Genomic DNA, 25,225 nt, shown 5'->3' with positions numbered 1-25,225 from the left:
CGCCTCGCTCTTCCCGCCGGCCAATGAGAGCGCGCCGCGGGTTTGGCGGGCCGGTCGTTTTGGCGGGAGTTGTATTGGCGCGCACCGGCCGTGTCCGCCCGGCCATGCTGTGCCGCGCGCTGCTCCGCCGCGCCGCCACCGCCACCACCGACCGTGGGTACCGCGGCACGACCGCTCCTCATCTTGACCTGCCCCCGCGCCCCTCCACAGCCCCTGCGGCGGCCTCGGGGCTCCTGGCGCCCGAGCCGGCTGTGTCTGGTGCGCTTACGGTCCGTCTGTCCCGTTGCAGGTCGTTCCCCGCCGCTTCCCCTGCAGCATCTCTTAGATGGCTACCAGTGCAGCCAGGAAGATGACCACCTGTCTTATGGGGAAACGGGGTTGCCGGTCCCTCCTTTCGGCTGCACCTTTTCTACAGGTAAAGTCACCTTCTGAAAACCCTTTTGGAGGCCAGGGTGTGGGCACTGCTGTCAGCTTTTTTTGTTGTTCCTGTTTGATTCTGTCTCATGATTTGGTTTCAGACTTTTCTTGTTTTAAAGTGAGCTGGTAAAAGTGCACTTGCTTCTAGATGTGATATACATTGGATCGTGGTGCTTCTATATATACTGATGGAAAGTATTCCCTTAAAGAAGCAACTACAAAGCATTTATTTTAATACCTCTTTGTTTCAGCTGTGTCTGTTTCAAGGTATGTCCTCTTGGTGACAGTGCGAGGCTACATAGGTGAAAAACTGGGGTTTGTTCAAAATAGATAAAAGATGCATGGAGAACAGTTTGTAGAAACCAAAGGTGGATGCATGTCACCAGGCTGTTAACACACAGCATTTCTCCACGGTGAGCATGTAGTGGAGTAAACATGGAAGCTCCTGGATTTTTAGGGCAAAACTCTTTCATTCTTAGTACTCTGGTTTCAACGTGAGCTCTTACGTTTTTCCAAGGCAGCTTCCTGCTTTTCCAACTCAGATCATGAAAACTGCTGGAGGCTGTAGATGATACATAGCATAGACAGAGAAAACTATAACTAGAGAACGATTATAACTGGTGAAAGAGGCCACTATCTCAAAAGTTGCTCCTGGAGCCATTTGGTTGCCCATGTGCAGTTACTCCTGAATGGAACGTCTAGAAAAAATGCTTGCCAATATTTCTGCATTTTGAATATTTAAGTTGCTATGTAAATACTGTTTATTTTGCAGCTATCTATTTGCTGTGTACTCTATTTAAAGAGTCTGTGTCCCTTCACAAAGAACAGGGGTATGAGTATGAATTAGCTACATAATATATTATGTTTCAATTTATTTTCAGCACCGAATTGGGAGCATGTACTAGCAGTTACAAATGAAGAAGGATTTGTTAGACTCTATGATACTGAAGCTCAAGCTACCAGGAAACTCATCTTTAAAGGTAAGTGTTGAGTAGAAGGTAATCTTCATTTGGTATAACAAGTATGGGATTTACTGGAATCAAAGTAAGCTTTTTGCAAGTCATTAAAACATAAATGTAGGCAGTATTTAAATCCTTTCACATACTTTGCTGAGTCTTCTTAACAGAGTAGGAGCATGAATGTGCTCTTACAACAGCAGTAGTAGGTGAATTGTTCTATGTTGTTTTTCATGCCTAAGCAAGCTGTTGACAAGATTTCTGATTTCAGTGTCTGATGTCCTTTAGTCTTCTGCAAAATATTGTGCTGCAATGCACTGAACTAATCTTGACTTTTGTTTTCTTGTTAGAATGGCAGGCTCACTCAAATGCTGTATTTGACCTTGCCTGGGTACCAGGGGAACACAGGATTGTAAGCAGTCTTTTGCCTTCTAACTGTTTTTAATGCTTTGGCGACTGTGTACAGAAAAAGACTAAAGCTTTTTATTTTTGCTTCTGAAGGTCACTGCTTCAGGAGATCAGACAGCCAAGGTGTGGGATGTGAGAGCCGGCGAGCTTCTTGGCATATGCAAAGGTCATCAGTGTAGCCTCAAGTCAGTTGCTTTTTCTAGATTTGAGAAAGGTAAATGTTGATATTCCCTATTTGTTCCTCTTTCTCTCTGGCAAAGTACTTTAAGAGCTAAAAAAGGGCTTTGGAAACTGACAGGTACAGATATCACAGGCCTACTGAGGAGGGACCCAGCCAGAGAAGCAGAACTAACTTGCTGGAACTCGATGGTGTTGTGATGCTGACATCTGCACTTTTCCGTTCTTGGGCAAAGTTAAGATAGAATATTTACTTCCATACATAAGTGTGTGAATATGCTTTTCATAAGTAGATTTCTCTAGAGTATTAGGAAAGAAAAAAAGAATAGGAAAAGTAAGAAAACTAGTCAAAAAGCATGGCAAAACAATGGCCTGGTTTTCGTATTTCTAGGACTGGTATCTCAAGTGTTGAGGCAGAAGAGCCAGAGTGCATAGATGTCATTGTATTGGATTCAGTTAATTAAATTAACACTTTTGGAAGCTAATAGCACTCTTTTTCTCCCTCTCAGCTGTCTTCTGTACTGGAGGCAGAGATGGAAACATCATGGTTTGGGATACCAGATGCAACAAGAAAGGTAAATGAACTTTCATATATGTATGAAAAAAGCTGGGTATCTCATGTAAAAGTACTGCTCAGAGCTACTTGTTGGACTAATGCTTTTGATTACGATATAGGCAAAACTTCAGTAAAAGGGAAGGATTGTCACATAACTACTACTTTGGTACCGTAAAGGAATGGAATAGGTATCTCTTCTATGTATGATGCATTTTTCCACTTTGTAACAGTCTCAGGTTTGCTGCATGATACACATGCTGGCTTGATAATACCCTGTGTGTTGGTAAGGAGATAAGGGGGAACAGAATACATCCCTGTTAGGACAGCACAAAAAACAGATGAGCTGGGAGAGACTGCTTAGGTCAGAGCCATCTGGAGGGATGAAGAAAAGCTGGAAAGGCTTCTGCCAGAGAGGGAAAGAAGGCAAGAACAGCAGAAGCAAAGGAGCTTGTGAGTGCTGGCAGCAACTGAGTATATTGTGGGAAGACCTACTGTAAATGTAAGGGTGAGCTCATTCTGCTCCTCTCTTTCTGTTTCCTGGAGCTTCTCCTTCCCCAGTCAGGTTATGCCCTTATGTTTTTTCCCAGTTTTCTGCTCTGTCAGAGCAGCTTCCTTGCCTGCACTGCCAGAACATGTCTTGATCTTCCATCTGTCCCAGATTCCCTGGCTCTTCCAATGGACAAGTGGGGGAAAAGAGAGACTCCACATGATTGAAGTGGAACGTGTAGGGAAAAAAAAGTAAGAAAGTTGCATTACTCTAGTAAAGCAGTAAGTTTCATAAAGTGAGAAGTAGCAGACAAAAGACTAAATAGAAAATTATAAAATAGAGTAGAAAAGCACTGTGAGTGCAATTCCGCTTGGGATGAGTTGAATGCTCCAGACCAGGTGCATGCTGAAAACCAAACCGGGGGTAATGATTTCTAAAGGCAGCCTGCTCAGTTTTAGTTTCAGTGTCAATGCTACACTGACCTTTGTAATTTTTTGCATTATATATTCCTGGTGCTTACTGTATTCTCACCAGTTTCATATATAACTAACAATTTTTGTTTTCAGAATACATGAATGATTTTAAAGGTTTGTCTCAGCCACCTCTTAGGACTAATTCCAAGTTGATGCCTGTTTTATTAAAGTGACAGGGAAATTGCATGGAAAGTATTAATTGAGATGCCTTTGATTTCTTTCAGATGGATTTTACAGGCAGGTGAAACAAATCAGTGGTGCACACAATGTGGCTGACAAGCAGACTCCTTCCAAACCTAAGAAGAAGAGGCAGAACTTAAGAGGACTTGCTCCCTTGGTGGTAGGTATCCGGGGAACAAACAAAGCATAAACCTCTCTTCTGGGGACACTGTTATGCATAGAAGTCTTCCTAAGTAAACATAGCGAGAAATATGTGGCTTGTATGTGGTAAATGCTTCCATTTATCTTTGCAGAAGTAGGTTTTTGTGTCATGGTCACTTGCTATGGCTAATTTTAGACTTTGTTTAGTTGCCTAACAACCCATGTGCCATCAAAGCCAACTTTGTGCAAATGCTGTGTGAAAATACATCTTTTCTTCCCAGAGAGGAAAGGAATAGCCAGCATTTTGAAGGGGGGGAAATGGCAAGGGTTGTAATATTTATTTTTTTTCTGTGTTTTTCTCCCCCTAATGTGACCTGACAAATTACTGCCTTATTGGAATAAGACCTGGTAATATTTAATCTATTAAACTTTGCGATAAAAGCAGCTCTCTTATCTCTGACCTGAAAGGTATAACCTCAAACTTCTGCCCAGACACTCACTGCTCAGCAGCAATTTCCCTGGTGGGAGTGTTTGAAGGATTGTTGTGTCCTTAATGACATCTGGTATTTCCAGGTTCTCCTGTGTGGCTAGAGGGAGGAGGTTTTCTCAGTATTCACTTGGCCTTCAACTAAGCAGCAAGATCTTGCTGACCTTAAAAGAAAATAAAGTTCTTTTTTTTCTTTTCTTTTTAAGGATTTCCAGCAGAGTGTAACTGTGGTGCTGCTTCAGGACGAGCACACTCTTATCTCTGCAGGAGCTGTTGATGGGTAAGGAGGGAGGATGCTTCCTTGTCTGTGTGCTCTTCTTAGTGGCATAAAAAGATTAGGAGATTTTTTTTCTAAGATCACTCGGTGCACAAGGCTAGAGTTATTGCTAGGTAGAATCAACAGCTACGCTGTCAGTTTGCATTGGCAAAGCTGAATGCTGCTTTACTTCCTTACTGGAGATTGCAGCACTGGACAAATTGTGCATATATGGTAAATGCTCGTTTTGGTGTCCTAGGTATGGGGCAGAATGAGAGCAATTCTTATCTTTCTCTCTCTGTTCTCATGGACTTCTGAGACCACACATAGACTATTGTTATACAGCTGTTTTGTGATGTGAGTGGGTGCTTGGTGCCTGGATATGTGTAGGTGTGCTTGAGAAAATGTTGCCTTGAGTTACAAAAGATGCGTTCTTTTAGGTGCCAGATCCATTGCAACATCTTGGAGCTCAAGCAAACTGTCTCATTGATAAGCATGGAAATTACCCTCTTGGATTCAATTCTTTAGCAGGTTCCATGTGCTCAGAGCCTTTCTGGGGCAGATAACATTGACTTTTCTGCTCATGACAGAGGCTTGGTCCCCAAGAGCAAGGGAAAAAGGGAAAGACTTAATTTTTAAAACTACAGACTAAAACTACTACTCACAAATGTCAGAAGTAAAAGGCATCCTTGTATTACCTTTTACTAGTTGAAGAAAGTTGGCTTGCAGGCTCTTGTTTTATCTTGTGTTAGTTACAGAAGGCAGTGCTGCCTCCTCGTCCATATCCAGCAGAGCGCTTGTTTTGCTTTCAGCACATCTCTGCGCTGCTTCTGCTCAGTTCTTGTCTCCTTAGCACTGGACACTCCTCAGGAATGAGCAACCTGACTTCCTGTGCTCTTAGAAGGCCCAGTCAGCATTGCAAGAGAAATTTTGAAGTTGAAGACACTTGTGCGTGCTTTTCTATTTCAGTGTGATCAAAGTCTGGGACTTGCGTAAGAACTATGCTGCTTACCGTCAGGACCCGGTGCCCTGCAGGTCTTTTTGCTACCCTGGAACCAGTACTCGCAAACTTGGTAAGTTATTGGAGATGCATTTGTTGAAGTGCAAAGTGAATTGAAGAAGTAGTGACAGTGACATCTCTTATCTTTTAAGCCAGTTATTGATCAGACTGGCAAACTCCACAGAGTATTTTGATTGCCAATACCAAATTTTCAAGTTTAAGAGTGAAAGTGCCCCACTTTTTTATTGCACCAATGATAAAAACTTGCAAAGGCTTCAGTAGTACATTTTCATAAATGGAGATAAGGGAACAGTAGAGCTCTTGATAAGGAATTTAGCTAATCTTTTTCATACATGAGTAAAATTCAAATTGAACTGCTTTCTTTGCATTATATCTTCCAAAGACAACAGACCGGTCTGGGTTTTTACATTATCACCATCCAGAGTCAAACTATTCTTGAAGCTGCTTGTTATAAAAAGGATAGCACACCTGTACGTGTTTTTCTGTCTTCTTTGTATCTTTAGTGCCTTACAGTGCTCTGATGCCACACAGTAATTCCTGATGATTTGTCTAATCAACTCTCTTGATGTGGTAATGGTCAGTGTCAGTCCCGAGGACATGAGGGAAATCCTCGAAGAGCTGGTTGTGAAATAATTTGCCTGCAGGGAAAGATTTTTCTTGAATCTGAATCACTAGCAAATCAGAGGATAGCTTATTGTATCAAAGCACAAGGGTTTCCATTTATTTTTCATCTCTGCTTCTGCAATTGGTTGTTCCTGTTATCTCTTTGAAACCATCAAATAAATCACTGGCCTGCTCTGAAGGTGTGATTCCTTTCTAAATACCACCCTGAATTGTTATGAGAATATGTAGATGTTATTCTAGAAACTTTCCTTCTTCAGCAAGTGCTCTGTCAAACATACACACTTTCCAATGACAATCTCATACATGTTAGAAATCCTTTCCAAATTTCACTCTCTGGGCATTTCTTTGAGAACTCCTGGTTTCCAAATGTTTTTTCTTACAAAGAACTTCTCTCTTTGTCTATAGGATATTCTAGCCTAGTTTTGGATTCCACTGGTACTAATCTGTTTGCTAACTGCACTGATGACAGTATCTACATGTTCAATATGACAAGTTTAAAGACTGCTCCAGGTAAGCATATCTGTGGAAATAGCTGCAAAAAATAGATATTACAGAGAATAGAAAGGCAAGTCTATCCCTCTGACTTAGAGAGACAGAGACCAGGTTCAACACTTAGGAAACCTATTCCATGCTCTTATCTCTAAAGCTATATGGGAGAGATTCATATTTTGCATTAAGCCATCCACGCAAAATTAACAGCACAAAAACTTTTATGAGTGCAGATACTGGTTCACCCAGAGACTGAAGGTAGTTTACATGTTGGCTGTAGTTCCCTGGTGAGGAATGGCCAGTGTCCAGCTGCTACCCACCTGAAGCAAGTTTGAATCTTCTGCTTACTGGCAGTCACAGGTTTCTCAGACTCTTAGATATGAATCTACATAAAATGATCACCTGACACATTGTATTTGGGTATTTTAAAGTGCCTTTTAAATTTAACTTCTACCACAGTTCCTGGGAGAAAGGATCCCCAGCATTTTTAGATTCCTTCAGCTCTGCAGCTGTGACCTTTACATGTACAAGATTGCCCACAGCCTTTAATACACTAAGCTGCTTTGTCATAGGCCAGTGACTGCTTTTCAGAAAGTGGCAAAACTTGTTAGATGCATTCCAACCAGACACATGACGTATTTTCCATTGCCTTTTCTCAGTCTCTCAGTTGTCTGAAATTAAATGAACAGTGTATCCTTCTGTCTGCTCTTCAGGAAGGCGGTCTGGTGGGTGGGAATGCTTCCAGAGTGGAGAAGTGGTGCAACTAGTAAATATTAATAGCTTGGTTGTTGAGGTTAACCCCGGGTGCCATTGCCAAGATGTGGAAATGGGCTCACTGGCTTGTTCCCTCACAGGAGCAGGCTCTCACCAAAGCACTCCTCAGCCTCCTCACAGAGCTCTTGCCTTCTGTGTGCAGCCGATAAAACCTAGGGAGCAACCTCCATTCATCCAGCTGGATGGAACACGTGCAGCCTCTCGGTGTGCGGTGGTTCCCACAGAGGGCAGCGCTTGCCCGCAGGTTGTGCCTCTCTCCGCCCTCGCCAGCTTTAATCACTGTTCCAACTGCTTTTATCCAGTATTGAAGCAGCTTTATTTTGCAGAGGGGGACGTCAGAAAATCCTCACTGTAACAGGACTTGCTGCCTGGTTTAGGAGGGGATTTGCTGTCTGGTAACTGCTGCACTGAGAGATCTGTGGGCAAAAAAAATTAAGGGATTTTTCAAAGACTGACAAAGGCAGCCACGTGTCCTCTGGTCTGTGGGTTGTCTCCTTCATGAGAACTACTGCTAAAAGAAGGCTGGAGGAGGAAGTGCCAGCCCCACCTGGTGCTATGCTGAGAAATTTGCCCTTCCTGCCCCACTGAGAGAACAGGACATGGTGTGGCTAAGTGTTCTAGATCCACACTGGAGTCTTGTGCCAGCTGCTGGCTCTGAAGGTCCTCCCAGTAGGGGGAATGTCAGCAATTTGCCACCTGTGTGGAAGAAGGCCCTTACTTTGTGACTGCCCTTTTTGATGTAACGGGACTGGTGATGGCGGCCGAGGGAGGAAGAGACAAGGACCCTGAACCAGAGTAGTGAGGCAGCCCAAGTGATGTCTGAGTCTGCTAAAGCTTTAATTAAATTGCCACTGCTTTGTTTGGGAACCCTGAAGGGCTCCCGCAGAATAATAAAAACTTCCTGCCACAGGAGCCCCAGAGCAAGGGAGCAATGCAACCACTTTCTCCAAAGGATTCGTGGCTAGACAGGAAAAGCCTGTAAGATCAGCACTCCTTGTGCAACTGACTCCAGGGCTGTGCATTGAGTGGGGCTTTTATTCATCTTTTTTTAATTTTCTCTTCACAGTGGCTGTTTTCAGTGGGCACCAGAATTCAACCTTCTACATCAAATCCAGCACCAGCCCAGACGACCAGTTCCTGGTCAGTGGTTCCAGTGACTGCAACGCATACATCTGGAAGGTGAGGCAATTGGGTGAGAACCAAGCATGCAGCCTGGAGCTGCTCTTGCTTTTCATGTTCACGGAGGACACTCCTTGCCTCCCAGTCCTCCTCAAAGCAGCGTGGGGTTAGCCCTGGCACGCTGTGCCCAGAGTGTGTATGTTGCTGTCAAGGCTCGATGTAACTTTAATGTAAAACAGAGGTAGCCTCCTGCCATCAGTACATCTCTCATTGCTGCTGCTTATTGCAAGTTGCTGTTCTTAATCTGTTTTAATGGGCCTTAAAATCCTCTTTCAATCCTATTGATACAGCCAGCTATGACAAGTAGACAGACAGTTCTTGGTTCATATTTAGCAATAGAACTCATTAGCAGAAACCTAAAAGTTTAATTGTTTTAAAGGGCACTTTTCCCCCAACTTCCCCTTTTTCCAGGTCTTGCTTCAGACATAGCTTTTTCTTATGCTTAATTTACAATAGTTAAAGCCTTCATATTGCAGCAAGTGCTCAGCCAGAGCCTTCAGCAAATTTCCAAAACACTGTCTGACAGCTGAGAGGCTTTGTCACTTGACATCTTGCACTGACGTGTAGGAAATGCAAATGTCACCAAGATAATAGCAGGGACCTCAGAATAAGGCATGCTTTGAGTTCTGTTCTCCATACTGGACACCCATATGGGAACAGAGTAGACTTCTTACAGAAGCAGAATAGACAGAAACCACAGGTGACTGCCTATTTCAGGTTTGGGGTAATTTTTAGGGAATGTTGACTTGTTTACCCATTTTACAGTGAGTTTGAAAGTAAAATACAAATCTTGCAGAGGAGAAGGTCAGCCTGCTGAGACTGCAGTTTGAGCATATAGCCTCTTTGATTTGAAGAACATTTGTAAGCAGCTGGGTTGCTTACTCATTAGGAGCAGGAGTGTGGTAGCATGACTATTCCTATGCCAAGTGGGGTAATTTTAACTTTCCTCATGTTCTTGTGCAAGTTCAGCAAAAATGCCTGTGCAAACTTGAGTTGCACATTCTGCGTTCGAGTGTTTTGATACTTTCTTGGAACACACGTTGGGACACAGTTGAGAGTATTCAAGGATGTCATTACATCTCAAAATTTAAGCATTTAAGCACATTTAAAATGCATTAATATACAGAAGGCTTCTGTTGCTGTTGCATATGAGTGACAGATCATATTACATATTTATAAAATTAATCGTCAGATGATTACTTTTATTTTAATCTCATAGCCATGTCGGAAAGTGGGACTTCCAGCAAAGTTGTCTCTTTCAAGATCTGTCCTATCCCAGGCTTCTTAATGTAAATGTTGATAGATTTTACTGACTCTGAAACATACGTATCTTTTCATGGGATGAGGACTTATTTTGCTGTGAAAAAAACACGGTTAGATATTACATGTGCAATTAACAGGTAATGTTAGAAGGAACTTAATGAAGAGGGCTAGCTTTCCAGATCTAGAGAGGGATGAAGGGCAGAGGCCTTGTCCACTCAGATTATTTCTTTGAGAAACTTTGCAGCAGTGCTAAGTTTGTGTTTGGGTGAGCAATTCAGAAAGAACACTGTGGGGAGAAGTTATTGCTGACGAGGATGCTATTTCAGTCTATTTTCATATATAAATCACTTCCAGGCAATGCACACTTGCTTTATTGTGTTGGGTTTGGTTTTTGTAAATTACAAGTTCATTGATTAATGAACTGACTCTTGAACAATCATAAGATTTTAAAAGCAAAGAGCAGAGCTTTTTCTGCAAAGATGGTACCTAACTGAGATACCTTCCTGGTAATAATACAATACCATTTATAGATGTGTACTTCCATTGTTCTTTCAATCCTTTGATGCAGATCACTCCAAGGTGATCAACTTATGCTTTGGTCTGTCTCAGAACTGGAATGTACGTGCTTCTGTATCATGGTGCATAAAACTAGATATGCCATTTTATGCTGAATCTTGAAAATGGATATAACAGCTGTTTCAGTGAGTAGAGTAACTAAAAAAAGTCTCATTTCCTTGGTTTCTCTTTTTAACTTTTCTGCAATAGGTCTCACTTCCCCAACAATATCCTGTCAAATCAGACAAAAAAAGCAGCATGTGCTGTGGCTAATCCTGACTTGACATGCACAAACTGACCAACTGTCTTCTGCCAAACACAGTGGACACAGCTATAACTATGCGTCCCTCTTCACTTCACAGTAATATATCTTGGGGATAGTTGGTTAATTTACACTAGTATAGCATAAAACCACTGCATCCCAAAAAGGGTAATTCTCTTACTCTGCATTCCTTTCAGTGATCAGTGGCTACTGGACAGCTACTGTGGCTGTTATGAGTGTATAGCAAGACTGCTATTAAATGTAAATGAAGGTGTTCTCTGCACCAAGGTATCCTGTTGTTTGTTCCCTACACAGGGATTTTGTTTCCATGGTATTGCATGTTTTAGCAGAGAAGAGAAGAGAATACTCTGACCAGGGCATTTAGTGGCTATTTGGTCAAGTGATTGTCTCTACTATGCCAGGGGAAAAAAAGTGTCCTATTAAGATGAACCTCTTTGTATCAGAACAACTTCTAAGATCTGAAGCTGGATATTCAACTGCAGTTTTGCAGGCTTTTGTTGGAGGTGATCCACAAGAGAAAAACTTGTGTGTAACTCAAAAGCCTTTCCCAAGGTCTTGCATCTTCCTTTGAAACCTGTGTATGTATGTAATGTCTACTCCTTTTCCCACACAGTAAAGGATCTGTTCATTCACTTAGTCATTTATTCAAATTCCTTGATAAATTCCCCTTAAAATGTCACATCAATGATGGTGACTCATAGCTCCAGAAAGGATTGCCTGCTGAAAGCAAGGAAAACTTGGATAGAATCTCTGTGAGTGTGTAGAGGTGTGTGTGTATGCATGTGTTTTCTTCTTTGGGCCACTTTAATGCTGGCTTCAGCTCTGTCTGTCACTTACAGGAGCTGTAGTCAAAGATAAGTAGCAATACTGTAGAAAAGGAGAAACATTCTTCATAAAAATCTAAGAGAAATGGAGATCAGTTGAATGAGCAAAATTTAGAGAGCTTTTTTATGAACTCTTAAAAGGATCTCTGGAGCAACTGGTTGGCTGGAGGAGGCACAGTCAGACAAATGCTAGTGCAAAGCCAGTGAAGGTTCATCTGTAGAATTGTGTTTGTGGCAGTTTCATTTTATTATTAATCCATTGACTTTTGATTGGGAATGTATTTGCCTGTCCTGATTCAAATTATGAGCCTCCCAAAATTTAAGCATCTTACATAGAACAAGTAGAGGTACTTAATACCTTAAAATGCTTGTGTTGTGTTTTGGGCTGACAACTCTGGAGGCAGAAATCCTGTGTGTAGCAGGAATTGAACAAGTGTTTCCAGGCAAGTCAGTACATCTCAGTGCTGACCAGCTGCTTCACCTCTAGAAATGAAACATGAACTGATTCTTAGGGCTCTGTCAGTTGTTGCATCATGATGACAGCCCGAGTGCGTTTGATTTATGCATTTCATACAGGGAAGATGGAAAGTATTTACATGCTTCACCGGTGGTCTTAAAGATGTATATTAGGCTGCATGCCTTCTGACTGTATACTTGTTTTTCTATGGAATTTTTAAGGTTTCTGAGCCCAGCCTTCCTCCGTGGATACTCCTTGGTCACTCTCAAGAAGTTACCTCCATTGCTTGGTGTCCTTCAGACTACACTAAGGTTTGTTTCCTGGAAAATGGTCTTTCCCATGAAACAATACATGTGATGTGGCAACATCTGCTTTCAAAATTGCAGCAGTCTTTGTTTATTTGGGAGAAAATTTTCAGTCAATAACTTTTAAAAATGTTCATTTTGTGGGACAGTAATACAAGCTTGTCATATGACTACAACGTATCAGAGCTTTTTTATTATTTTCAAATAATTTAGGCTATTTGAAAACTCCTAGAAAATTGCATATCAACAAAGACCTCTTAGTGAGAGCTTATGATACTACCTATAAGAGACAAAACTGACATCCTTTAATCAGGGCTTTTGTAAGCCAAAAGCTTGTTTTGTTGTTCCATTTTTTCATCTTGCTTTCCTTCTGACCATTGATACATCTGCTAGTTTTGAATGCCCTTTAAAAAACATATTAAAAAACTCTTTTCATTGTGACCTTTTTTCAAAATCTGAGCTGTTTTTATGACAAAAAAACCTACAGTGAAATTGGGTCAGTAATTATTCACCAGGTATTACAAAAAGGAAAACAACTGCAGTAGGAGATCAGTTCAAATGTTCAACCTAGCTCAAAACGAGAAGTAACCCTGAAAAATCCTGGACAGTGTTGTAGTAATAGCCAGAGTTTCTTTCATCCTACAGTGTTAAGCCAGTCAGTCACTTTCCCTACCTTGCATGGCAGCACCAGGTCTTCAGAAAAGCATTGCAGTGTAGGAGGGTGGAAGTCTTGCAGGCAAATGTGGAATTGTTCTGGTTGTGTAAGACGCACAATACGAGAACAGGCGTTTTAGATGAAATCTGTGATCTAGAGATAGCCCAGCATCCTGATCATGATGTGTTGGAAAGGCAGACCAATTCAACCTTTAAAATCATTATTCACACTGGGGAAATAGTCAGCCATTGTTCAGATGACAAAGCATGAATTGGAAAATGTGGTGCTAAGACAGGTCAGGAAGCTGCTTGGAGTGATTTGAGAGGCAAAGTTGCTTTCTGTAGGGACAACATCGGTGTGACAAAGGTCAGAGTAGAGTAACTTTCCCATTGAGATTACTGTGAACTTTCACCACAGCATTTCCTTTTACTTTCTGCTGATTCCCGATTGAGTCACCAGCTAATCTGTCTAAAGAGAGCCATAAAATGTGGGCTAGATTGGTCCTACTGCTTCTTCGTTTGAGATTCCACAGATCCTTTTGGAGAGCGTGGTGCTGCGGCAGGAATCTAGACCAATGTTTCTAGCAGAGTTGGTTTCTCTGCCAGATACTCCTGACATCTGACTCGGAAGAGATAGCGCTTAAGGCCAGGGCAACAGCCTTCCAGTGTCACCTTCTCAGCTGCAAATGTTTGTCCTTGAGCAGAAGAGGTCCTGAGCAACAGACAGAGAACGAGGTGCATTTGCAAAAACCAGCATGGCTGCTTTTGTCTTCTGAGTGATTGAAAACTCAAAATGTGCCATGACTTCCTGAGCAGAGCACTGCAAGGCAAACTATTGATGGTGACTGAGATTTCTCTAGCAGAAAGATATGAATGCAGCAACCTTGTGTGTTTTAAAGCAAATCCTGCTCTCTGGTATGCTAATGAAACAGAGCTGAGTTATTTTCTTTGTTTTATGGTCAAATCTTGTGCCCCCCTCACCAGGCTTCAGCATCGTTCATATTGGCATGGTGTGTCAAACATAGCTGTAGTAGTTCACTTGGCCAGTCTTCTATAGGATGTGCCTTGGATACCCTAATATAAACCAATTTATACCATAGATTGCCACGTGCTCTGATGACAACACTGTGAGGATTTGGCGCTTACGACGTCTTCCTGAGGAGGAGAAATCAGCATCCAGAAAAATCAATTTGGTGGGCTGGGTCACTCAGAAAAAAACAGAAGAACAGCGTGGAGCAGGTAAGGCCCCTGAGCTATTTTGCTCTGCAGTGTGGCTTCTGAATTTTGGCTGTTTTCTCTGCCAACAAAAGGCTTTGGCTTATCTTACTATTCTTCTGGGGTTTTTTTCATATTAGGCAATAATTCATATAGCCAGACAAACACTTCTACTTGTAAATACTTCTGCCATCAACAAGACAAGCTGGCTGAAAGAGCTTACAAGTATGGCCTAGTTTGTATGACCAGACCACAAGGCAAATATTCATTGATACAGTTTCTCAGGCAGCCAGATCTTCAGTGGGTTTCAACAGGGTTCAATAATGGAACAGCCAAAGGAGATGTCACTGTAGCAACAAGTCACACCTTTTTTTTTAGTATCAGTTAATAACCGAGAGCAGTAAGATCATATGCTTTTTCCAGTTTACCCAGTAAAGGTCTGACAGCACACATACAGCCTTGGAACTCTGAACTGTTTCCTCCTGCCCACTAGTTCAATTGTGCATAGATTTCTTTACTGCAGATACTGGTATTGTATCTCTTCAGGTTCAATCGGTGGTACTGACTGTATGCAGGCTAATGCTGTGTAGTGAAAAGTACTTAAAAATGCACATAGACAATCATGATATGACTCTAGTGTTTCATAATTAGTCAGTTCATCTATCCACATGTTAAGGCTAGTGAACAAATGCAGTACCTTTCCTCAAAGCCTAGGCAATCAGACAAGCTATGCAGCATACTCTCACAGCTAGCGAATGTATCTGGGCTCTGTAGAGAAAGTAGTCACCAGGTAGGTAGCACCCTAGACCAGAAGAATGGAATCCTGGATCTTAATACTACTTTGATTTGTCTGAAACCTGCATTTTATTGCAGTAGAGTAGGTGAAAGGAAAATAACCACCCTCCCTTTAAAGTGAAATAAGATGAAGTTCTCTGTAGAGTAGCTCTGAAACTAAGAATACAATAGCTTCCCAGCAGCTGCTGGTGTGACTTCCTGCATTCCAGCTATCTTTTCTAACCACGCTCCAAATGAATTTCAGCTTGGCTATCACAAATAAAGGCTGAAGGTCTTCAAATCCCACTAATGGGATAGCATTACCTCTAACCTTTTGCCAGTGAGTAACAAGTCTAGCAGGAAGTTTGCAGGACAATAGGAGGGAGAGTGCCAGGTCTGCTTCATAGCTGCTAAATGGTTTGTGTGTGCGCACACTCTGTTTCAGAGAAGGCTCAAAAATCTCTTTGTGTAATAGTTTCAGCAAAAGAGAGGTAGGCATAGGTCTAGTCCAGAAGCATGGAACCTAAAGTAGTTGTACACTAAAACTTTACAAGTCACCTTTGGCAATTATACTGGAAAAATGACTTATTTCTCCTTGCTCTTGCTGCATTAAAGTAACTCAGGAGGGAAGAGGAAACAGAGACACTGCAAACACAACAACAGGCTTCCTGCTGACCTTGGCTCCTGAACACAAAGCACGTGCTTTTAGAATATGGGAGTTATCTGCAGAGACTGATTCAGAGCTGGCAAGCAAAGTACTGTTTCAGACCTGCTGGAATGAACCTAGGTAGTTCCCCACCCATTTCTGTGGAACAAATTGTGAGGATTAGGGTGGATATTGACTGTTGACCTATATCGTCAAAGGTAGCAAGCAGAGTTTCCTTTGCTTTGGCAAATACTTCTGTGGTTTCTCTAAGGTGTACTACTTTCTCTATATTTTTGAGTACCCAAATTTCTGGAGCAGACCTGTACGTGGACAATTTAGAGATTATCAATCTGGAGATTGATAATATCACTCTAGGAGATTTGTGGCAGAGAACGTAGGAAATATCTGAAATAACCTGCTTTGGTGTGATGCAGATTGACTGCAGGTATTTACAGTATTGTACTATGTGTAGTGGCAGCATAAATGGAACCAGCTTGAACCTGTCTTAGTAGAAGCCTGAATCATGCACGCAGTCTGGGAAAGAAAAGCCTGATCTTCATATTCTTTATCTCAAATTTGTGTTTGCTTCTTGCCATGACACTAATCCAATTCCCAGGGTAGCTCTTTTTCCATTATCCAGCATGACCAAAGCATAGCTTTCAGACTGGTTTGGGATTGAAAATGCTTATATCCAACTAGTCATGCAATATTTCTGCTATATGAATTTGTAATGGTCATTGTGGATCAAGAGTTGCTGAGCTTGTTACTTTCTTCTGCCTCTAGGAGCTTAGATTTTTGAATGCAACTAATTCCCCATTTGAGTTATTATTGTCTTGTAAGTGCTCATTAAAGTAAAGATGAAGAGAAACAATCTTGGCAGTTACTTTCTCTTAGTCCAGATTGAAGCAAGTTGTTACGAAGTAGCATATTTTATCAGGAAAGGAGCCTTTAACTCTATTCTGAGTGTTAAAGTTATTTGTAGTGGGATCCTTTAATGTGGGATCTTTTAATATGGGATCCTATTTAATTTTGCTCTGATGCAACACTACTTGTATTTTGGATACTAGCTAATACAGTAAAAGGAAGGATCAAAAGAGGCTTAGTATGGTATATAATCAAAGAGTCTCTCACTGAACATGTTATTTTTGAGACAGCCCAGCACCGTAAAGAGAATGGCAGGTTATTCACACTAGACTTCTCGTTGTTCTAATGAAGTGCTCTTGTGCTCAGCAGTGGAAGAGCATAAAGTAACTAAGGCACTGTGCTGTTTAATTTCACTGCAAGTTAGATGAATGAGAAAGCAAGCATCTAACAAACCCACTAATGTGTTCTCTGTTGGAAAGAATCCCCTCTAATATTGCTGCAGACCAAGATGTTTGCTTTATATGATTCACATTGTTGCTAGTGAGGTCCTTATGGCCCTATCTATGACTACTGTTTTAAGAAGCTGGGTGTTCAGAACTTCTTTTTTACAAGCAGAAGTGTTTACATCTTGGCTAATGAGCTCAAAAGCCACTGTGAAATATCTGTTTGGGTATCATTTGTTTTAAAGAAATAACTTACTGCAGTGACAGATTTTATTTCCTTTGAAATTTAAGTCCTTGTTCATGAGGTGAAGAATTTCTCACATTTCCCTTGATGTGGTAAATAACTACCATGTCCATACTAATATAGCATTGCAGAAAATCCTCCAGCAAAAAGACAAGAAAATGAAAGTTCTCACACTTCTAACATTTTTAAAATATGCAACTATTAACACCTGACTAGGTGCATTATTCATATAGTAGGGCATCATAGTGTAAGGCTTCCTTGGTATTGTAATTAGCTGTAGGACCTGCTTACAGTACCTTTGTCCCTCAACTCAGTTATGCAGCAGTTAAAGACGGCAGTGCAGGTGGAGACCAGCATTTCTGGACCAAATCAGTGCAAGGCTCCAACAAGGCTAGATAGGCTTGGAAGGTCTGTTTTGTCTGTTTGTTGTGGCTGCAGCTCATGTAAGAGTGCTCATTACAGAAGGGATAGATGTCAAACATTGCAGAAATGTACTGTATTATACTTATCAATATGATATAGGATTTTATATCCTAGCTGAAATTAGAGGGTTTTATACAATTTCATAGTTAAAAATGGTGTGTCTGAGGTACAGGGTCAGCACTGAATTCATCTCCTAGTTGAAAGGGGGGTTTATAACGGGGCTGTCTTTAATCTGCTGTTCTGCGTTCCTCATCAGACTACTTATTTCTCCCCTATCAGGACAGCCAGCCAGCCCACAGAATACTCCTGCCAAGGCCTTCACAGTGGGCAGCGCATGTATTTCCTCACCACGGCCGGCTGCCTGTGCTCCCATTTATTCTGGAGACCTTCCGCTGTCAACAAACACTCCGACGGCTGCTCTCAAATCCCAGACGGCCACAGCCTCCACCCCAGCCAAGCAGACTGAAGCCAGCCCATGTGCATCTCCCAAAGTGATCTCTTCCTCCAAAATGTCCATTAAACGTTGGGTTACAAGGACTCCATGCTCTTCTTCTCCAGAAGTGGGGAAAAAGGCTCCTTCTCCTAGGAAAGCCCTGGCAGAAGTCACCCAAGGTCTCCTGGAAGCTGCCTGCCCTCCTAAAGCACCACACACGCAATTTGAAAAGCGTGCCAAGAGAAGGCTTGACTGCAGCAAGGAGGATGATGTGGGGCACAAGTGTCTGCAGGCCTGTAGCTGTGTGACTGAACTGGACCATGCAGTTAAGAAATCCAAACTGAATTTGTGTCACTTGATTCCAGACCAAAAAGCTTGTGATGAAGACTGTCTCAGCCAGGCTGACTTGGTTAATGACTACGAAGGCTCCAGCTGTAGCCCAAAAGAGCCTTCCTTTTCTGGAAGCCGTATTAATCCATCAGGTGTTCAAACTCCCCCCCATCTTTTCAGATCCCCATGTGGGAAAGGCACTGAGGTAGTAGATAAAGAGAATAGTTCTCCTGAAAGAAAAAATTGGTTGTCTGCTCTGGGAGAGAAGCTACGGATTGGCAGACCTGGCAGCCAGAGCACGTCAGACAGCTCCCCATCATCTTGCAGTCCTGTTGCCAAAAGACAAGAGTCTGTGGCAGTGGCCACTTCACCAAAAACTGTAAGTAGGGCATTCAGCAACAATTGCCATGAAAGAAGTTATCCCTAGTTGTCACTCCTCACTTGTTTGTTCTCTCTTCCTTGGACACTCAAAGAATTATCTGATCCCTTTGACTATGGACAAAAGGGATGATTTCTGGCCTAATAAACCAGGTACATTAATGCTGTTATCTACTAATTCCCTCCATACAGGAACCGAATTTTTAGGATAGTGGTATCCCTATTTTAAAGGGACTTAGGGCACACAGGAGCTCAGAGATCCTTGCAGTCCCCAGCTAGATGTTGGAAGAATGTCTCCATCATCTTGAACACAGCTCTAAGAGGCACAATAATGACATCACCTTCCCTGGCAGATCTGCTATGTATGTGTCCACAGTCCCATCTGCCTGTTTATGTTACTGGAAAACCACTTTTAGCATCAGAGGAAAGAGCTAAATTCTAACTCAGGTAGCAAAAGAATTTATTACCCATGTTATAACTGTGGGGTTAAATAATGCCTTCAGTTTCTTCAATGGAAAACTAGAAAACAAAGGAAAACAAGAGAGGGCAGGATTTGACCTACATAATCCTGCTTTTGATGTGTGGGAAGCCTGGCACAAAGCTCATCCTAGGATCTGAAATGAAAGTTAAGCTCATAAAGCAGCTGAAAAAGTTGGCTTGAGGTTTTAACATGCAAACTAGGAAATTATAATTATATTTTTCTGAAACAGACCAAACTTGGCTCGTCTCGGTGACTTTGAGTCGTATTTTGGTAAATGTCAGGTAAATTTTCAGTCATCAAATTTTAGTTGTACTCTCAATTGAATATCTGATGCTAGAAGTTAAGGCTTATTTTGATATCTCATTTCTTACCCGACTTCACCTTTTCCAACACTTTTATCAGATATGACATGGTTAAGCCACTACTCCTTAAGTTATTCCTAGCAGCTGGACTCTTCGTATTGTGGCTGTACCAAGTCTTGGTTATAGGAAACCTACAACTACTTGTGCTTTATGCTGTACGTGTTTAAACACAAGACAGAAAGTTTTGCCCTGGAGAGAGATTACTATAGGATAATTACCTTTCCTGCCCAGTGTGCTCTAGTTCAGATCTTGGGATTCTCCTGTGTTGTGCTCATAGCCTGAGGAGGTGCTGGGAGTACCCAGCAGCATTCACTGAATTTCCTGTATCTTGGAAATCTGCAGCTCTCTTATCTGCTATAGGGAAGCTGAAACTGCAGCTGGACTGCATTTCTCGTGGCAGTAGGACAACCCTAGGATTTAGACAGTGTTTCTTGTAGGTAGTAAGCGTCTTACCTGTGAGACAGATTGTAGCAAAGAACCTTTCATTTACTAACTTAGTTGGGAAGCTGAACAAACTGGAGCAATGATGGAGGGGAGACTTTGAGACTCCTGCAGCATATGAATGTTAACCTAGAAATGTTTCATGTTGTTTTTTGTTTCTGTTTCTTGCTAGGCTGCAACCACTTCAGTTTCCATGAGGAAGATCTGCACATACTTCCACAGAAAGCCACAGAATGAAGGAGCATGCGGTGGTTGCACCTGATGGATGTTGACACTGAGGTATCAAGACCAGACTTAACAACGCCAAAAACGATGCACCGGGATTACACAATTTGTTGTCAGACATTCATAGACTTGAGGTTTTAGTCTTCCTGTTTTTAAAGCTGTTAACAGTTGAAGTCAGCTGAATGTGTAAAATCTATACAATACTTACTCATGGTCTCTTTACTGACTTCAGATATGTATTTTTTTAATAAACAGTGTTTATTAAACTGTTTATGGCAACTGTTATAGTCCAAAGACAGCAACAGCTCTGCTGTTTATTGTTGACAGGCACATATAGCTTGGCAGTTTGTTACTAATCTGCTGTTGAAACTGCCTATACTTAAGAATAGCGTGTAAATCATTACACTCTCCTGAAAAGTATGTGTGGAAATGTATGTAGAGAAACTTACTGGAGGTAGATCTGAGCGTTTTCATGCTGAATGGCATTTCTAGTTATTCCTCTAGTACTGCAATGACTGCCTGCTTCCAGCAGGGAAATTAGGAATGTGTTAATTAAATCTAAAAGACTTTAAACACCTCGTGTCCATCTGATGGTGACTGTACTCTAAGAAGAGACAAAGTATAATCCAGTATGTAATGCCTGTACTTGCCTTGCTATCCCCTTTCTTCTCCCACTCTGGAAACTACGGTATTTACCTACTTCCTCTTGAACCATCAGCACTACAACTCTTGATACCGATAGTTTATCTGAAATAAGATACTGGCAAGGTGTGTTAGAAAAATTAGCTTGATGTATCCTAAGTAGGCACCCCATAACAGCCCATTGCTCAGTCAGCTCTTACAGATTCAGCCTGTAGCAAAGGCATTGTAACTGCTTATAACATAACTTCGTAACAGTTGCATAATACAGTAGTTATAAAATAATGCTTTGTAAATTGGGGGAGGGGCAATTGACATTTTAGAAAGCACTTGAGAGAGTTTACATATTAATATTAAATGCTTTACCGTTGTAAGTCATCCCTGATGCTGAAATGAGATCACTGTCCTGCTGGTTAATGACACTGTAACTCCTCAGCCATGCTTTTCCCAAGGGGAGCTGGTAGAAGATCCTTAGGTTGGAGCATTTACTCTGTGTTCTGGTGTAATAGTTCCTATGAACTTCAAAACAAGGCAAAACCTTAGAATCCCTAGTAAGTTTTTTTACTGCAGAAGAATTGGGGTATTTCAAGGGAATATGATCCAACTACCTTGTGTTTTCCACCTCAGATTTTCATGCCTACTTTACAGTAACATCAAATCGTGTAGTAGCTGCAAGCGATCAGGAGACATGCTGGTTTGTGTTTTATGTGGTAGATTGTATTTTGCAGGGAAATAAATTACTTGAGAGCAAATGGCTTTTGTGAAAGGTCTGTTACAGCTAGAAAGCGAAAGTAAATGTGTAGTGGGCTTTTTTTAAAAAAGAAAAGTACTTATTATCAAGTTACATCTTTTAGCAGAAGCACTCAAGTACAAATAGGGGCCAGAACAACTTTTCCTTGTTTACTGAATAACAAGCCACCATCTTGTGAAAGGTAATATAGTGCTTCAGGCATTTTTTTTAATAGTTCTTGTAAAAAAATGGATTTTTAAAAAGTGATTATCTGAATATATCTAGTATTTTAGGCAAAACAAGAGTATAAAAAAATCCACTAGCTTAACTTTAACCTACTTCTGGATGTTAAAGTAGATGGAAGTAGTAGAAACATAACCTAAAATAAGTAGGTTTGGTATTTAATTCTGTTTTAATTTTAATTATTAGAGCAGCTGTGTACGGTACAACTTCCCTTGCCTACAACTAGGTTTTCATGCAGGATTCTTCCATGCAGTTTGTAAATAACAGATTACAGAATAAGGAGATGTGAACCCTACTGAAGTACATGAGAGTCATCAGGCACTACAACAATAGGATTTCATGTTTCTCCATTCTTTCGTAATATTTTCCTTCTCCAGAAATGTTTTGCAGCCAAACCATTATCTCCTGTATCTCATAAATAGCTGTCTAGAGATGATTTACACTAATGGGTTACCACTTGCATGAATAATATTCTGTGGGGATGTGAGATTTTCTCCTTTCAAATAGTACCTGTTTAGCGGAACAACTTGTTTTATGGACCACCAGGCATTTTTCTTTTTTCCTTTTAGGCTGATGTCAACCTGGTTCAGAGTCTAGGAGAATTAACTGAAACGTGTTTTCTATGTCCAACTGCCTTGATCGTATTGTGATAAAATCAAATTGCAAAAGCATAGAAAAATTGCTGATACAATTATGCCAAGTGGTTCAAGGTAACCAGTACTGTCTTATCTGAGAAGCTTGATTAACTAAGCATTCAAGGAACTGAGTTCTTGTTTTGAGTCAGCAAGCTATACCTCTTAATTTTTCTTTCCTTCTAAAGGATTTACGGAAACTCTGACCTCCATGTTTTATAATCAAATTAAGCCTTTAAAGGTGTTATTCTCAAATCCTATGTCTATAGGTAAATCCCACCTTTTGTAGGTTTTTCTATGCAGATGATAGTGCTTCCTGTTGTCTTGTCTCTGTCCTCAGTGCTTACCCTCTGCTGAGTGGAATTTAGGACTAACCACACCAGTTAGTGATGGTGCTATTTCCAACAGTCGTTATTACTGCTTTGTTGGAAGTTATGCCTCTCACTGCTCAGCTCTGAGCGGTCAACGAGCTTAGTTCAATAGCAGCTGGAGCTAACCTAGCTTGCAAAACTGAAGAGGCACTCCCGGGATCTGTACAGGTGCATGGTCAGCAAGCCTTGGTAAGCATTTCTTATGGTAACAGCACTGACTTAAGAGTCCCTTGAGGAAGCTATCCTCAAAAAAAACTCTTAAATTTAATTGCCTCAGTTCCCTGACTCAGCAGCTAATTATACTGAAACTGTTGAGGGTACAGAAGTGAGAATGTGGGGACAACTTTGCCGCCAACGGACTATTCTGTCAGACTATCTCTTGATGTGTAGAGTTGGTCCCTTCTTGTCGGTCAGGAAGTGCTTAAGTCTTCCTCTGGCACCATTGTATTTGCAGCCACTGAACATGGCTGAAACCTCCGGTATGGACCATCTTACCTTTGAGTGTCCACACCACCTTGTAAACTGCTTAACTACTGAGGTCACAGAAAACCACACTCTTGTGGCATTGAAAAATGTTCTAGTTGCTATCTGTATGTGGCATATAATTTCTTAAGTTTTGTTTAGAAATAGATGCTTTTCAGCCAGGGATTTGCCAAAAGCATTCGGTAGCTGGGTATTCAAGAGGTTCCTCAAGGTCAAATATTAAGAGTTTTTCATCACTAATACTTGTTTGGCAGCAAATGGGAAATAGCATTCATCTTCAGGTCAAATTTACAATCAAATTTCATTCTTTCCCTCCTGAAGCTGATGTAAAGTGTTCCAAGTGAGTGGAAATTATCACTTTCTCTACACAGAAAAACAGAACCTTAAGGTTCACAGTTTTTCCTCTCTCTGATTTATGTATGGCCCAGTCTACAATAAATAAAATACGTCCTAATACTCTAGAGTGTCCATGCGTTGTCTTTCAAAGAACAGCTTTGCCCATAACGAAGTGTTCTCCATCTGCACCACACAAAATGCCAAATACAATGCAAAGCAAGGATGAGGAGAAAGCAAACATGAAAGAGACCGTACGTAATTTCTTTTAAAATACCTTAAAACATTTCATGCCAATTGTTTTATAGAATAATGCACAGTTGCTATGAGGACAGCATGAACCCAGAAGGGCAAAAGCAAAATTATAATCAAAGATCATCTTTCATTTTTAAGCCTCAATCTGAATTATATATTCTTCTACTGGGAATAGCTAACTTTCCATCTTAATTTGTGCATTACAGAAAAATTCCAAGGACTAAAAGTACAGCTAGATCAAAACAGGAAGACCCATTATTCCAGTCTTGTGCAACTAGACAAAGACTCACAGATCAGAAAGCATTATGTATAATGAAGTCCAAATACCGTCTTAATTTTTCAGTATGGTATCTTTAACTCTGCTTAAGGTACAGCAGTTCTTATTTTTGAGGTTGTTCAGTCTTGATTCAAAGGCTTTGCATGATTACATGTACATTATAATCATACATAAATTATTCTAGTGTTGAGATACTGTGAAAAGACTGACTTTTTGAATTTGCCTTTTACCTCTTAGCTCAGATTACTCACTTTTTGATCTGGGTTAAAGATATTTCCACTACATTAGATCCAATTTGTAGAAAGCCCAAACATGAGATAAGTGCTTGTTATCCTCTTTCACAAGCTAAGGAGATCCTACATACAAAACCCAAAATATTTTTCAAGCTTGAGTAAAACAGCTAAAGAAGTGCTTCGTTCCTTCATATTAAGGTGCTACAGCAGTAGCTCCACTTATATGAGCTGCTCTGTGTCTTTCCTTCACCTCAAGGACTCAGCTTTATGGTTTACTTCTCCTCTCTTGTCTAAGGAATGACTGAATCGTTCAGCAAAGTATCTTCAACCACCCACTTCTGTACCATGCCTGAATATTTTCATTTGGGTTATAAATTATATAACTCCTTGGTTACCTCGTAAGTGTGCTCTCACAGAGTCTTGTGAGTGTGGCAGAGGAGATGGACATAAATCCAAGCAGCAAAGACAAGGCTGACCTAGGGGAATTGATCATTCTTACATCAAGTGTGATGAAATGTCACAATACTCTTTATCCCTCTGGTTGTAACATCATTATGATAAAAATATCGATCTATTGTTCTATTTCTGTTCTTGCAAAAGGTGTTAAGTATCCAAAACCCAGACTAATAATAGTCCATGGGACTGTAAAGCCAGTTTCACCGTGCACTCTAGCAACAGCAAGGTAGGCTGCGTTGACAGAAGTTTAGCAGATATTGTCAGGGTGTATTACTGAATTATTCAGTGTCACCGGTATTTTTGTTCTGCTGATTTTCATGGATTTACTGATGGAGGAAGTGGCAGTTT

The 25,225-nt window shown here is 41.1% G+C and overlaps 1 protein-coding gene across 1 annotated transcript; it reads left to right on the top strand.

Annotated features, from left to right (window-relative positions):
• Positions 1-104: 104 nt before the first annotated feature.
• Positions 105-23,780, top strand: DTL (denticleless E3 ubiquitin protein ligase homolog). The gene is made up of 15 exons (XM_027723764.2): positions 105-153; positions 290-415; positions 1,299-1,397; positions 1,724-1,785; positions 1,875-1,995; positions 2,468-2,533; positions 3,699-3,814; positions 4,489-4,562; positions 5,508-5,611; positions 6,589-6,693; positions 8,513-8,625; positions 12,229-12,318; positions 14,067-14,205; positions 17,855-18,717; positions 20,173-23,780. The coding sequence occupies exons 1-15, from the start codon at positions 105-107 to the stop codon at positions 20,260-20,262; spliced, it is 2,217 nt and encodes a 738-aa protein (XP_027579565.1). The 3' UTR covers positions 20,263-23,780.
• The last annotated feature ends 1,445 nt before the right edge of the window (positions 23,781-25,225 follow it).

The sequence above is a fragment of the Pipra filicauda genome, unplaced genomic scaffold (genome assembly GCF_003945595.2).
Source record: "Pipra filicauda isolate LSUMZ 115617 unplaced genomic scaffold, ASM394559v2 scaffold221_size1283894_pilon, whole genome shotgun sequence".
Taxonomy (NCBI): domain Eukaryota; kingdom Metazoa; phylum Chordata; class Aves; order Passeriformes; family Pipridae; genus Pipra; species Pipra filicauda.
The sequence above is the reverse complement of the archived record's forward strand: the minus strand, read 5'-3'. Positions and strand labels throughout refer to the sequence as shown.